This window comes from Theropithecus gelada, chromosome 1, assembly GCF_003255815.1.
Source record: "Theropithecus gelada isolate Dixy chromosome 1, Tgel_1.0, whole genome shotgun sequence".
Classification (NCBI taxonomy): Eukaryota; Metazoa; Chordata; class Mammalia; order Primates; family Cercopithecidae; genus Theropithecus; species Theropithecus gelada.
Window position 1 is genome coordinate 185761056 of NC_037668.1, and position 16103 is coordinate 185777158.

The 16103-nt window shown below is 38.8% G+C and overlaps 1 protein-coding gene across 1 annotated transcript in view; it reads left to right on the forward strand.

The window, feature by feature from the left end:
- Nucleotides 1-7260, forward strand: part of ACBD6 (acyl-CoA binding domain containing 6) — a 208926-nt gene extending 201666 nt beyond the window's left edge. Inside the window, exon 8 of the mRNA XM_025364516.1 lies at nucleotides 6972-7260. Coding sequence (XP_025220301.1) covers nucleotides 6972-7126 — 155 coding nt within the window. The 3' untranslated portion in view covers nucleotides 7127-7260. The remainder of the gene's footprint in view (nucleotides 1-6971) is intronic.
- Nucleotides 7261-16103: the final 8843 nt, after the last annotated feature.

A 16103-nucleotide genomic window follows, 5' to 3' on the forward strand; every position in this document is an offset into this window, starting at 1 on the left:
AGTGTGAAACGATAAGAAAGATCAGAGCAGAAATCATTGAAATAGAGAACCAGAAAACAGAAAATCAGTGAGATCAAAAACTGGTTGTTTATAATAGTTCTCTAGCCAGACCAAGGAAGGAAAAAAAAAGAGAAGAAACAGGCTGGTTGCTGTGGCTCACACCTGTAATCCCAGCACTTTGGGAGACCAGTGCGGAAGGATCACTTGAGACTAGGAGTTCAAGACCAGTCTGGACAACATAGCAAGACCCCATCTCTACAAAAAAAATGTTTAAACATGCCAGGCATAGTTGTTTGAGCCTGTAAGTCCCAGCTACTCAGGAGGCTGAGGCAGGAGGATCACTTACGCCCAGGAGTTCCATGATGCAGTGAGTTATGATGGTGCCATCACAGTCCAACCTAAGGAACAAAGTGAGATGTGACACTAAAAAAAAAAGAAAAAAAAAGCAAATTACCAATTTCAGGAATGAAAGGATATCAGTACATATCCTAAAGATATTATAAAGCAAATAAGGAAACATTACACACAATTTTGTACCAATGAAATAGATAACTTAGATGAAATGGACAAATTATTATTATTACTATTATTATTACTATTTTTGAGACAGGGTCTCACTCAGTCACCTAGGCTGCAGTGCAGTGGTGCGATCTCAGCCTGCTCACACTGCAGGCTCCACCTCCCAGGTTCAAGCAATTCTCCTGCCTCAGCCTCCCAAGTAGCTGGGATTACAGGAATGTGTCACCATGCCCAGCTAATTTTTGTATGTTTAGTACAGACAGGGTTTCGCCATGTTACCCAGGCTGGTCTCAAACTCCTGACTTCAGGCAGTCTGCCTGCCTCGGCCTGCCAAAGTGCTACTGCTAGGATTACAGGCATGAGCCACCGCACCTGACCAGGACAAATTTTTTTAAAAACACAAACTACCAAAGTTTTCTGAAAAGGAAACAGAAAGCCAGGCGTGGTGGCTCACACCTGTGATCCAAGCACTTTGGGAGGCTGGGGCAGGCACATCACCTGAGGTCAGGAGTTTGAGGTCAGCCTGGCCAATATGGTGAAACCCTGTCTCTACTACATATACAAAAATTAGTCGGGTGTGGTGGTACACACCTGTAATCCCAGCTACTCAGGAGCCTGAAGCAGGAGAATCACTTGAATCCGGGTGGCGGAGATTGCAGTGAGCCAAGATCGTGCCACTGCACGCCAGCCTGGGCAACAGAGCCAGACTCCATCTCAAAAAAAAATAAAAAATAAAAAAAATAAAGAAATAGAAGTGCACGCCTTTAGTCCCAGCTACTTGGGAGACTTGGGGAAGAGGATCACTTGGAGCCAGGAGTTCAAGGCTGCACTGCACTATGATCATGCTTGTGAATAGCCACTGCATTCTAGCCAGGGCAACATAACCTGACCCCATCTTAAAAAAACAAAAATAAAAAATAGAAAATCTCGATAGCCCTATATTTATTAAAGAGATTGAATTTGTAGCTAAAAAGTTTCCCACAACAAGATTTCCAGGCCCTGTTTACTTCCCTGGTGAATTCTACTGAGTGTTTAAGGATGAAATTGGCTGGGCACAGTGGCTCACGCCTGTAATCCCAGCACTCTGAGAGGCTGAGGCAGGCGGATCACCTGAGGTCAGGAGTTTGAGAATAGCCTGGCCAACGTGGCAAAACCCTGTCTCTACTAAAAATACAAAAATTAGCTGGGCGTGGTGGTGGGCACCTGTAATCTCAGCTACTTGGGAGGCTGAGGCAGGAGAATTGCTTGAACCTGAGAGGTAGAGTTTGCAGTGAGCCAAGATCATGCCATTTGCGCCACCGCACTCCAGCTTGGGCAACAGAGTGAGACTCTGTCTCAAAAATAAAAAATAAAAATAAAAAATCTACACACAAGTGTTTCAAGAAAATAGAAGAAGAGGGAGCACTGCCCAACTCATTCTGTGGAGCCAGAATTACCCTGATAACCAAATCCAGACAAAGACCTTAGAGGAAAAGAAAACTACAGGCCAGTATTCCTTATGAACATTGATGCAAAAATGTTCAATAAGATGTTAGCAAATTGAACCTAGTAAATACAAAAAGATTAATAAATTTTGTGCAAGTGTGTTTATCCTAGGAATGCAAGGTTGGTTTGGCAGTTGGGAACCATAGTATTTCACCATATCAACAGATCAAAAAAACAAAACGTGATTAGATCAATTTATGTAGAAAAGGCTAACAAAATTCAACTTCCCTTCATGATTAAAACAACAACAAAAACTCAGAGCAAAGTAGAAATAGGAAATAGTAGGGAATTTCTTTAGCCTAAGAAAATTGACAGTTAATATCATCCTTGATGATGAAAGGCTGAATGCTTTCCCTATAAGACTGTGGATGACAAAAATATCCACTCTCTCCACTTTGATCCAACATTGTATTGAAAGTTCTAGCAATGCATTAAGGCAAGTAAAAGAAATGAAAGCCATGTAGTTTTAAAAAGAAGAAATAAAACTTCCTTTTTTCATACGTGATGTGTCCATCTATGTATAAGACCCCAAGTATCTATTAAAAAAAAAAAACACTAGAATAAGTGAGTTCACCAAGTTCACAAGACATAAAATCAATATATATAAATGAAGAGTTTTCCTGTATTCTAGTAATGAACAATTGAAAATTAAAATTCAAAAACACTGAGGCTGGTATACAAATCTTAATTGTTTTTCTTTATGCTTACAGTAAATTGAATTTTTAAAAGATATTATTTGCAGTAGCCTCAAAAACATGAAATTCTTAGGGATACATCAAACAAAATAAGTGTAAGATTTGTATGTGTAGAATTCCTAATTATTATTGAAATTAAGGAAAATTTAAATGGAAAGAGATACCAATGTTCGTGGATCAAAAGACTCAGTATTGTTAAGCTGTCCATTCTTTCCAAATTGATCCATAGATTCAGCGGGGTCCCAATCAGAATCCCAGCAGGATCTTTGTAAAAACTTCTAAGTTGATTCTAAAATTTATATGGAAAAGCAAAGGACCTAGAATAATCAAAACAACTTTGAAAAAGAATAAAGTTGGAGGCCCCACACTGGTTTCAGGACTTAACTATAAAGTACAGAAATCAAGGCAATGTTGTATTGGTATAAGAACAGGTATATAGATCAAAGGAACATGATAAATAACCTAGAAATAGATCTAATCTAAATGGTCAGCTGATTTTTGACAAAAATGCCGACATAAAATTCAGCGGAGAGAAGAATAGCCTTTTCAATACATAGAGTTGTAACAATTGGACATCCAAATGCAAAACAAAACAAAAAGGTGAGCCTGAAGCCTACTCAAAAATTAACTGGGAAAGTAAGATCTTAGATGTATACATAAGAGGAATAATGATAAAGAACTAGAAGAATATTTTTGTGATCTTGGTGTAGGCAGTGTTTTCAGATGGAACACAAAAAGCGCAAACCATAAAAGAAAAATAAATTACACTTTATCAAAATTAAAAACTTCCGCTCTTCAAGATACTCTTAAGAAAAATGACAAGTCACATGCTGGGAGAAAATATTTATAAAACATATATTTGAGAAAAAAAACTTTGTATCCACAACATATAAAGACCTCTTACAAGAAAATGACAACCTTATTAATAAAGGAACAAAAGATTTGAACAGATAAATCACCAAAGACAGTTGGCAAATAAGCACATGAGAAGTGTTCATCATTAGACATTAGTACAAATTAGAAATCTCAATGAAAAGCCGCCATAGACCTAACTAGAATGGCTAAAAAATATTTTTAATAATAGTAAAGTGCTGGTAAGGCTGCAAAGCAACTGGAATTTATACTTATTGGTGTGAATGAAAACTTTAGAAAAGTTTGGTAGTTTCTTGGAAAGTTAAACATTGACTTGCCATATGACTCGGCAGTTCTCCTATTTACCCACAAGATTACCCAAGTGTTCATAAGATCCCTGTTCATAATGCCAAAAATTGGAAGCAGCCCAGATGGCTGCATACATCCATACAGTAGAATACTACTCAGCAATCAAAAGGAAAGAACTGGTACTTGAAGCAGTGTGGATGGATCGCGAAAGCAACATGCTAAGTGAAAGAGACCAGATACAAAAGACTATGCTATATGATTTCTGTTTCTGGAAAAGACAAAACTATAGGGACAGAAATCAGATCAGTGCTTGCCAAATTATGCCACTCCACTCCACATAAATGCCTGTGGATCACTTGATAAAACCCAAACTTCTTAGTGTGACCGATTCAAGGCCCTAGATAATTTGACTTCAATCCAACCTCTGTACTTTCAACTCTTTGTACTGCTTCCCTGAGCAAGCAGAGACAGTTCTAACAGCATACCTTGTCATGCCTCTGCTAGTGGTATTTTCACATTCTGCAATGCCTTTCCTTCTCAGGAATTTTGCTCGATCCTTCAAAGCTCATCTTACATCTTACTATGAATTTGTAGTGTTTTTGATCCTTCAGTCTCCTCCTTCCTCCCTGCCTTTGCAGTGTATGTATTTCTGCCACAGCACTTATTCATTCTTTTGTGTTAGAATTGGTTATTTACATATTTACAATCCATTCTCAAGAGCAGAAATCTTACCTGTATTCCTGACAGGACTGGTACAGTATGTGCTCAATAAAAGGGCTATAGGGCCAGGTGCAGTGGTGTATGCCTGTAATCCCAGCATTTTGGGAAGCCAAGGCGGGAGAATTGCCTGAACCCAGTAGTTTGAGACCAGCCTGGGCAACAAAGTGAGACTCCCAAAGTGAGAGCCAAGCATGGTAGCACATACCTATAGCTATAACTGCTCAAGAAGCTGAGGTGGGAGGATTTGCTTGAGCCCGGAAGGTCAAGGCTGCAGGGAGCCATGATCTCGCCACTGCACTCCAGGTTGGGAGACAGAGCCAGACCCTGTCTCAAAAAAAAGTCCGTGAAATTCAGCTCCATACCCTTTCTTTTTCTTAAAACAAACAAACAACAACAACAAAAAACCCCACACACTGTGTTGTGTGATAATCATGCTACACAAGAGTATATAAAATATATATGAAGAATTTAAACATAGCTTTTAAAAATTTACCCACTACTTAGCTTAAGAAATACAACATCACAAATATCTTTGAGCCTTCTGTGCATGCCTCTCAAATCATATGGCCTTCCCTAGTGGTAATCTTTGAGAGATTACAACTATCCAAAATTTTATATTAATGATTTCCTTTGTAGTTTCAGCACATATTTGTATGTCTGAATAATATTCTTTCGTTTTACCTGTTTTCAAAGTTTTGTTTAAATGAAATCATATCGTATGTATTCTTCTCACTTGTTTTTTTCCCTTCAACATTATGTTTTGTATATAAACCCATGTTGTGTGAAGCTATAGTTCATTAGTTTCCAGTGTTCTATAGGATTTCATTGTACACGTGATTGATACTTTATTTACATGTTACCATTAATGAGCATTTGGGCTATTTACATTTGGGATCTATTGTGAACAGTGCTGCTGTGTACATGCTTGCAGATATCTCCTGGAGAACATGTGCAAAAGTATATAACTAGAAGTAGAATTGCTGGGTTGGAGGGTATATGTGTGTTTAGGTTTAACCTGTAATGCTCTAGTGTTGTCTAAAGTAGCAACACCGGTATACACTCTGACATCTAAAGGGGTTTCTTGCTCCATTCCGTATCAGTGCTTGGCATTGTCAAAGTTAATTTTCACCAATCTAGTGGGTATGAAATGGTATCTCCTGGTTTTTTGTTTGTTTGTTTGTTTATTTTTGAGACGGAGTCTCGCTCTGTCGCCCAGGCTGGAGTGCAGTGGCTGGATCTCGGCTCACTGCAAGCTCCGCCTCCCGGGTTTATGCCATTCTCCTGCCTCAGCCTCCCGAGTAGCTGGGACTACAGGCGCCCGCCACCACACCTGGCTACTTTTTTTTGTATTTTTTTTAGTAGAGACGGAGTTTCACCGTGTTAGCCAGGATGGTCTCGATCTCCTGACCTCATGATCCGCCCATCTCGGCCTCCCAAAGTGCTGGGATTACAGGCTTGAGCCACTGCGCCCGGCCGGTATCTCCTGGTTTTAATTTTCATTTCCCTGATAATGTGGAATGCTCATCTTTTTATATGTTTATTGCTATTTATGTTTCATCTGGTACCTCTTTTTGCCTTTAGTGAGTCCAGTTGTGTCAACACCATCTAATCATTAGGTCTTGATTTCCCCACTGATCTGCCAGCTTTGTCATGAATTAAGTTTTCATATGTGTGCAGAAGAATAGATCACCCTCTGTTCTAAGCTTCTGGTCTGTTTGTCCATTTTGGGGCAATACCATACCATATTTATAAGTCTTGATATCTCTACACCCTTTTTTCCCCTTCCTATACCTTGAACTTGAGCTTATCAGTGACACCCGTTGGTGCCCTTTTTTTTTTTTTTTTTAATTTTTATTTTTTTTTAGTTCCTGTAGAGGAATGGTCTGATTACTGGGCCAGCTTTCTTTTTTTTTTTTTTTAATTTACAAATTGTAAAGTTCAGTTACTTACCCACTTATCCCCTCTTCAAAAACAAAACAAAACATTTTATTTGACATTTACAGTATTTTTAGCCTTTTGACATATCCTGCACATGTATCATTATTCTGAAATAAAGATCAAAGTAAAATAGATACTTAAATACTATTTTTTATTCTTTTCCTTAATCCCATTCTTAAAGACTAGAGCCCAAAAGTCTCACAATTTAGAATACATATTTGTTTGTGTGTGTGTTTCTAGGCAACCAAAAAGGTAAATTTGATTTTCCTAAGGCTTGAAAATCTAGCATAATACCACAGTTCTCATTACCAGGCCTGATCATCCTTCAGCCACTGTAACATTGCTCATGGTTCAGTATTCCTTAGTGCTCAGCACTTTCCTTTACTGCTGGAGTAGAGGAGTTTCTCTGTCTCGCGGTAAACTGGTTTTCGTATTTGTCGATTTTCCTTTCAGCCTCTGCCTGTGAGTTTCTGGATATTGTAGAGCTGCTGCTCCAGTCTGGTGCTGACCCCACTCTCCGAGACCAGGATGGCTGCCTGCCGGAGGAGGTGACAGGCTGCAAAACAGTTTCTTTGGTGCTGCAGCGGCACACAACTGGCAAGGCTTAATCAAAAGACTGGAAAACCACAGTCTGTAATAGCATAAGGCTTCCATTATGAAAGAAAACTACAAAAATAATACTTCTTTTTCTGCCCATCTTTGGTATGTATTGGCTAATAAAATCAGTTCTGTGGAACTGGGATTTTGAAGCCTCAGCAATTCATTCTTCTTGCATACATTCTAGGCAGTACAGTTTTGGTGATGAACATGTGTACTGTGCATAATATAATCCAATTCTGCTGAGCATGCTCTGAAATTTATCACTGCTTTAGAGGGTGGGCAGAATAGGAGACAGATCATATTTCACAATATTAAACGTGGCTGCTTTTCTAAAAAACATACAGAAGCAAATGTAACCATTAGGGAAAGTTTCATGAGATCCCAACATGGTAGAGATCAAATGATCTTTTGTAGCATTTTGTACACCTGGTCTGAATAGGCAGCTAAAATGTCTATTCTTTTGGCAGACAGAATTGGGAAGATAAGAAAGAAGAGGGGTGTTAAGAAAGAGAAAGCAAAGGAGAAAGCAGAGTTTTGTCACATAAGGGGTGTAGAAGTCAGAACAACCAGATTTACTGAAAATCTCAAAACCCTGGGGCATTTTAGAACAATACTTTGTTTTCACTCTAGGATTGAAACAGATTCTGGAGGATTCATCAGGGTTAGTTCAGATTCCGTAAACTCACCTTCACTAAACAGGAAAGGAATTTCTTTAGGGCTCTTTTAATTGACTATAATGACCATGTCATATGTAGCAGCAGTCTCTGTATCGGGGGGGAAAAAAAAAAAAAAAAAAAGCTTAGATCCGAACTGTTAGGTCTATTTGGATCTATCTAATATGTTATTGTGAAGTTACTTCTGGATACCAGAAGAGCTTTTGTTTTTTATTAAAAACGTAGACAAGTATGCTATTATTTTAATTTAAAGGATAGAACAGTATGCCACTTTTTTTTTTTTTTTTTTTTTTTTTTTTTTTTTTTTTGAGACAGGGTCTCGCTCTGTCACCCAGGCTGAAGTGCAGTGGTGTTATCATGGTTCACTACAGCCTCAACCTCATGGGCTCAAGGGATCCTCCCACCTCAGCCTCCTGTGTAGCTGAGATAGCTGGGACTACAGGTGCGTGCCACCATACCCCACTCATTTTTGTATCTTTTGTACATATAGGGTCTCCCTATGTTGCTCAGGGTGGTCTCAAACTCCTGGCTGCAAGCAGTTTTCAGGCCTCTTAAAGTGCTGAGATTACAGGTGTGAGCCACTGCGCCCATCAAGCCACTCTTGAAACTGGCTCCCAACATTTTTCCCTGTAAGCTCCAAAAGCTCCATCGGAATTCACTGACTTTTACTATTATATAAGGAAAGTAAATAGTTGTCATAGTAAGAGAAATGAAATAAAAAATGAACTGAGATGCAAAGATAACCACTTAAAAGATAATTTTTCTAACAGGTATTACTATTAAAATGATGAGTAATAAACTTTCTTAGTATAGTTCTCAATGGTGAAGAAGATTTTCATTACCGTGAGCTAACCTGTTCTTTGGAACAAGCCCCTCTATAACAGAAATGAGGCATATTAGTGCTGTTTATTTTGTGATTTTTCTATCTTAACTTCTTATTTTCTGAGATATAAACCAAAATCATTCACCAAAATGATTCATTTTTGAAATAATTTAATTTGTGGAAGTGATATGCATATTAGTACATACTGAAATGCTGTAATTCTAGTAGAGCATTCTCTTCATTGTCTGTTCTTTCACCACAATCCTAGCTACACTGCAACCTGCTGTTTAGCTTACGTCTTTCACATTCCACACTAATTGAATGTGTTTTAAGAAACATATATTAGTTATAGTGAAGTCACCAGGATGATGCATGCAGTTTTTAATTGATATTACTTTGTGCATTTTTAAGACATTAGCAAATCAAAAACCATTTATTCATTTTTAATTTACAGGGTATTTGAGCAAGAAGCTATTAAGGAACTGCTTTTTTCATCTCTCTTTTGCAATTCAAACTTGGTATTTCTTAGACAAGTTTTTTATTACCTGTTTTGCACATCTGAAACTGTATAGATTTGTTTTTAAGCATAGAATATAACGTATCTTTTATTTTATTTTAAAAGTTTCAAATTTATATTCAAAACTGTCACTAAAAACAGCCATCAACTTAACATTTTCAAATACATTCTAAAGCCAATTTCCAAAATCTCTGTTCTTTATTCATGAGTATCTGAATTTTCAGGAACCTTGCTATCATATAATAATCTATAGATCATCTCCCTGTGCCTTAAAACACTGTTCTAGGCCCATGGCCTTCCCTTTTCTCAGTATTATGTATATTTAGAATTAATTATATGATATCTCAAGATACTACATGAGATATCTTGAAAAGTCTCATAGAAAGTAGTGAATTACCAATCAGAAACTAACTAAATCTTTTAAACCTATTACAACTATGTTTCTAATAAAGATATAAGAAGTCAGCCAACTGGCCACATATTATCTCTTATTCTTGTCAGGTAGAAGGGTAACAACCAAAGTATAATATCTGGAATTGTATCTAGTATATCTTTTCTTAATGTTTCAGCATTTTCCAGCTAAAAGGTTGCTATAATCCAGTGAACCTTTCTATTAAATAGGTATTTCTTAGCTTCCTGCCAGGTTTAACTACTTGGCTATGGGTTATTATTCCATGTACACTACAGCATCTCTGAGATTAATGAATAATGTGTGTGACTGTAGCAGAGCTGAGCTTGGGTTGCAGAAGAGTTTAGCGTCCAGACAAATATATGCTTCAGTTGAACATGAAAGCTTTTATCAAACTTCAAGCCCTTAAAAATTCCCCTTCATAAATAAATATTTATCATAGAATAAGTATGTAACACATCAGCTACAATTTAGTAATGAAAATATTGAGTTTAAATATTTATGAGTGAATTTCAAATCCCAGTTCCTAAGGTGATTTGAGTCAAATGTTTTCATCATAGTTACAATATTATATTTGATCAGTTCTGAGATGCACCTATTTTCACTTTTTTTTTTGAGACAAGGTCTCACTCTGTCGCCCTGGCTGGAGTGCAGTTCACATTTAAACATATCCAGAATTGGATGGCTTTTATAAACAATGACATATTGTAGTTCAATTGCCAGCATTTTTTTCTTAGTGATACATAAACTTATGTTTCTTACAATTAGTTATATCTTAGCTTCAATGAAATAACACAGTTACACCGTTTTTTGGGTTTTTTCGTATTTTTTAGTCAGGGTCTCACTCTTGTCATCCAGGCTGGAGTGCGGTGGCACCATTATAGCTCACTGCAGCCTTGACTTCCCTGGCTCAAGCAGTCCTCCCACCGCAGCCTCCCAAGTAGCTGGGACCACAGGTGCATACCACGAGGCTCAACTAATTTCTTTTTTTCTTTTGTAGAGACAGTCTCCCTATATTGCCCAGGCTGATCTAGAACTCCTGGTCTTAGATGATCTGCCTGGCTCGACCTCCCAAAGTGCTGGGATTACAGGCAAGAGCTACCATGCTTGGGCACATGATCTTACTTATTCAAAATCAGGGTGATTATCCAAGCCTTTCCTATCAAGTCCAAAAGTTTCTCAGAACTATGTTATCAGGATAAGCAAAAGCAAAAACAAAACCAGCCATATGCAAAGGTGCATTATCAGGCCTCTTGGTGGATTTTGTATATACACATTGAGCTTTCGTTTTATACCATAAAGACCTTAATGTTGGCCAGGCTCGGTGGCTCATGCCTATAATTCCAGCACTTTGGGAGGCTGAGGCAGGTGGATCACCTGAGATCGGGAGCTTGAGGCCAGCCTGACCAACATATAGTGAAACCCCATCTCTACCAGAAAATACAAAAACTAGCTGGGCGTGATGGCGCATGCCTGTAGTCCCAGCTACTTGGGAAGCTAAGGCAGGAGAATCACTTGACTCGGGAGGCGGAGGTCACAATGAGCCAAGATCGCGCCACTGCACTCCAGCCTGGATAACAGAGTAAGACTCCGTCTCTTAAAAAAAAAAAAAAAAAAAGGCCGGGCGCGGTGGCTCAAGCCTGTAATCCCAGCACTTTGGGAGGCCTAGGCGGGTGGATCACGAGGTCAGGAGATCGAGACTATCCTGGCTAACATGGTGAAACCCCGTCTCTACTAAAAATACAAAAAACTAGCCGGGCGTGGTGGCGGGCGCCTGTAGTCTCAGCTACTTGGGAGGCTGAGGCGGGAGAATGGCGTGAACCCGGGAGGCGGAGCTTGCAGTGAGCCGAGATCACGCCACTGCACTCCAGCCTGGGAGCACAGTGAGACTCCGTCTCAAAAAAAAAAAAAACTTAATACCGTCTTTCATAATCATGTGATTTGAAAAGTTGTTATTATTATTGGAACTTTACCTTGAGTATCTTTAATTACTTTAGTAATCATTCACAGTTTCTTCACCAGAGAGATGTTGGATTAAAGTATAGTGATTATCAGACTCAAGAAAAAATATGCTTCCTTCTTATGCTTGTCAGCCAGTGTTTATTATGTACCAAGTATCTTCAGTTTTCAAATATGCATTAATTGGTGTTACTCTAGAGGACTGAACAGGTAAAGCTATTTAACCTAATCTTTATTCACTTGTCCTTGAAATATTCCTGTCATGATTTTCGTATGGATCACTTCGCATGAATCACGTATAGTTATTGGGAATTCACGGCTTATTTCTTAGTCCAGGGAGACTATTCCTTATACAAAATGCTTGATTTCTGGGTTTTTTGGTGTTTTTATTTTTTAATTTTGAAATGTTTGCGTTATATACATACCAGTTGAACATCCCTAATCCAAAAGACCAAAATCCAAAATGCTTCAATGAGAATTTCCTTTGACATGTAGTTTTGGGTTTGAGAGCATTTATGATTTCGATTTTGAGATTGGGGATACATGACCTATATTTTGCTTTTATACTTGAATTCTTCAAGATTTTCTTTCATGTGTTTTGTTGTATCACTTTTTCTTAGCACAATTATAAAACAAATGTAATTATTTCACATTTTTCACTGGTAATTATTTCACATTTTTCACTGTCTTATGGGATGTATGTACTGGAATCACTTCTGGGGACACTGTTCCTTCCTTTGTATTCCTGGTCCTAAAAACCAGGTCAGAGTGTTCACAAGTTACAGACTGGTTTCTATGCATGACAGAATCTTTTGCTGATTTTATTCCTAAACAATAGAACACCGAAGTTAAAAACCAGGTGAGAAAACCAGGGGAGGAGCTGCCCGACAGCATGCACTTGTCTCATGGTGGAGCTCTAGGCAATCAGGGTGGGTTTCTCTCAGAGGTGGGAAAGTCACCATTTGAACCTAATGCTGCTGGATGCAGTGGCTGAACATGTGGGACTGTGAGGGCATTAAGGAGTCGACAGGTGACTTCCAATGGACTATGCTAAGCAGCAAACACAAATTCATCATCGGCACTACAGGAGGATTTATTTTTCCTCTCACTTGTGTAGCAATCCCGGTTTCCATTTTAATATTTAGAAGGTAAGTTCAGTTGATGGACACTTTGTGTAATAAAAGGCTCCTTTAAAGTACATGCTCATGCACACATACAAGATAAAAAGTGGCACTCCCTGTGCCCATGGCTTTCATGGAGTACATTTGTGGAGCCCAAAGCTTAGTCCTGGATATGTTTATAGCACTTTAGCTCCGTTTGTGAGTTTGGAACCCTTCCAAAAAAAAAATAGAAAGACACATATTATTGTTTATAATCTGCTTTATTCCACCAAACCTTGACTGAACAGACTTGTGGATTGCTGTTTAAATCCCTCAGTGCCTTTAACTACCGATACAGAAAGTGGTTAATGCGCATTCTAAATGAAGCTTGGCATCCACTCCAGGGAATCACTTTAATTGAGGAGCATTAAATGTTAAAATGATTTTTTTTAAAGCCAGCACACGCATACTGAGTATAGAAGTTCTGGCCCACCAGTAATATAGTTTCTTGGTTATTGTATTTCTCCAGCTTTAAGCCCTGCAGTTGACAGGTGTCGAAAAAGTGACTTTCAATTCCCTGGGTCACTATCTGCAGGCAGCTGGCCAGTGAGGAGGCACCCTTCAAGGATTCCACTTCAGAGTAGGGGAGGGAGCTGTCAACTTTATGGATGTTTGTTTTTCTGAAATAATAAACTAGTCCCAGGTGACTAAAATATGAGATTTAACCCCAAAGTCCTTGCCTGGGCTCTCCATTGCTGTGCAGAAGCCATCTGTTGAAATCTGTTTACCATTTTAATGGTCTCGCTTTTTTTTAACTGCTTGTTTCCAACTCCAAGTGTGTGCCAAGACCACTTTTTTTGGGTCTATATTTTATCTTTCAGAAAGTAATTCCCAGCCTTTCCCAAATCCCCAACCCCTCCCAATCAACAGGACATCCTGGTCCAGGGTTGGCAAGCAATAGAAAGATAAATCATTAAATTTTTTTTAAAAGCCTCTCCTACAATTCTAGAGGCAGCTCAGCCTCTCTGAGCCTTGTGAGCTCTGACCAGTTCAGGGACACCCTGTAACTTGCCCAATTTAGTTACAGAATAACATACCAGTTTGTGTGTAATACCTAAATTCAATTTTTGTGTTTTTGGAGATGGCCAACGGAAAAATCACCAAAAAGAAAGGGTTCTAAAGGAAAATCCTGAAATCACAATGGCAAAAATGACAGATGAAAATGAATTAAAAGATGGAAAGAGACAGATGTTACATGCAAAAGCCCATGCCTGCTTTCTCTGAAAGGATGTGATATACTCTCCCCGGGCAGGAGCTGATCATTTAAAAGAACTTTATTTAATAGTTTTGGATGGTTTATTTTTATTACTCCTTTTAGAAGGATGATAATAAAATTTCCCTTTTCCTAATGATCTGGCCCCATTTTATAAACATCGATTTTTTTTTCTCCCTTCTAACTCAGTACTTCTCCACAGTAGTGACTGAACTATTTACTTCCCTGTGGCAGTCATGAGCCAAATAATCATCCATACTGAGCTTGATGAGTGCTCCCTGCACAGCCAGGCAAAGGGACTTTATGAAGAAAGGCACCAGGAATTCTGAATGATAAAAATGAAATACCATTCTTCTAAGCAAGTGTGGCAAAGGACACGCTTTCAGACTGTAAAGGACAATTTTTAAACTGTGTCTCACATATCAAATCTAAGGAAATACATACAGATACATTGAGGATCACCTCTCAAGATGTTACTTCCAGTTTAGCCATCGGTTAAAATGTGCAACACACTGATTTGCCTTTCATTTCTTTTTTTCCTTTTGTGATTTTAGTTGAGTAGAATCCTGGGCCCAAGGGGAAAGGACAGGAAAGCAATAGAACACTGACTGCAGAGCTTCCATTTGTACTCCTGAGTGAGTCTTGCTTACTTCTTTCTGGCTAGTGATATCTTTCCTTTATTCTTTAAGCAGCTGTCTTTTTGGAAAACCACTGTCAGAAAGAAAAAAAAGAAAATCAGACTGCTCAGGAGCCGGTCTCCAGTGACCCAATCAAAATAAGGGGGTTGTTGTGGGGGGGACCAAATCTTCTCTCCTTTGTAAGCTGCACACATTTTATAATCCCGAAAAGTTATTACTAGGTTAGCATTGTGGTGGAAGCTGTGTACACTACAGGATAAAGTGAAAGCGGTCCAATAAACCTGCTATACTCAAACCAATTGATAGTATATTGAAAACAAAGATGCAACATAGGCTGGTGATGAGGGGCTGAGAATGGAAGACAAGTTAGGCTACCCAAAAACATGGTATATACTGCATAAACTAGCCAAAATTCTCATGCCCATTACCAGTGCCTCAGGAATGAGTAACCAAGTTTAGTAGCAACAGAGCCTTTCCTAGCCACATTGTGAATTTCCCTAACCACCACCTGAGACTGGGCTAGTGAAGAAAAAAAGACCTTATGTACAGCACCTTCTGTATTCCCCTACCAATATCTTCACTCCCATTTGAACTTCTCATCTTCTCCACCCTTTCTTGATATATAACCCAGTAAGATCTCTTGCCTTTCTCAGCCTAATAAAGCACTTACCATGGGAGATGATTTTGGCAAAGGATCATGACTCTCCTTGATAGCAGAGCTTTGGGTCTCCACTAAAAGACCTTTAATCCCTCCAAGAATCTCACTGGGCATTCTGCCTGGGAGGTACTAACTTTCCGGTTTAAGTGGGTAGACTTTAGGGCACAAAGCAATTCTAGAACTTAGGTTAAGTCCCAACAACCCGGTGGCAGCATTAGAGAACTCAGAGGTCCGGAGCCCAACCTCCTGCTTTGTACCTAAGTAAATTGTTCTTTGTAATGCTTTTTGTTTTGTTTTGTTTTCAAGTTTTCTCTGTCCAGGAAAGGAGAAAAAACAAAGGGGGAGTGGGAAATGCCACACACACAGTAAGATGGCAGAGAAGTTGGCACTGCCACTGTCTAAGGAGTCAGAATATTTCACCAAGTATTCCAGGATAACTAGTAGCTAAACATGTGATGAATGAGATTTCCTTGCCCACTCTCCCTAATGAGACTCTGTCAGCACCGTCCAATAGAGCCATCTGCAATGATAGAACTGTTTTATATCAGTGTTGTCCAAATACAGTAACTATTGAGCACCTAAAATGTGTGTAGTGTAAGGGACTAAACTTTTAGTTTTATTTAATACTAATTTAAATTTAAATAGCCACGTGTGGCTAGTAGCTACCATATTGGACAATGCCGCTGCTTTGGATCTTGTCTGCAGCCAAACAAAACTAATGACTAATGGGGAAAAGAAGCGCACTGTAGTTTTTCCACAGTGGAATCCCAGCTGTAAAGAAATGCTATGACTTTTTTTTTTTAATGTAATGAAAAAGTCTGTTGCTTTTTCCAGTCCAGCTAAACTTAGGGTCTGCACACTAATGAAGCCTCCTGAAGAGAAAAAAACCGAAATGGAGATTCTCCTAGAAAATGTTTGTCCAGGAGCCCTGATG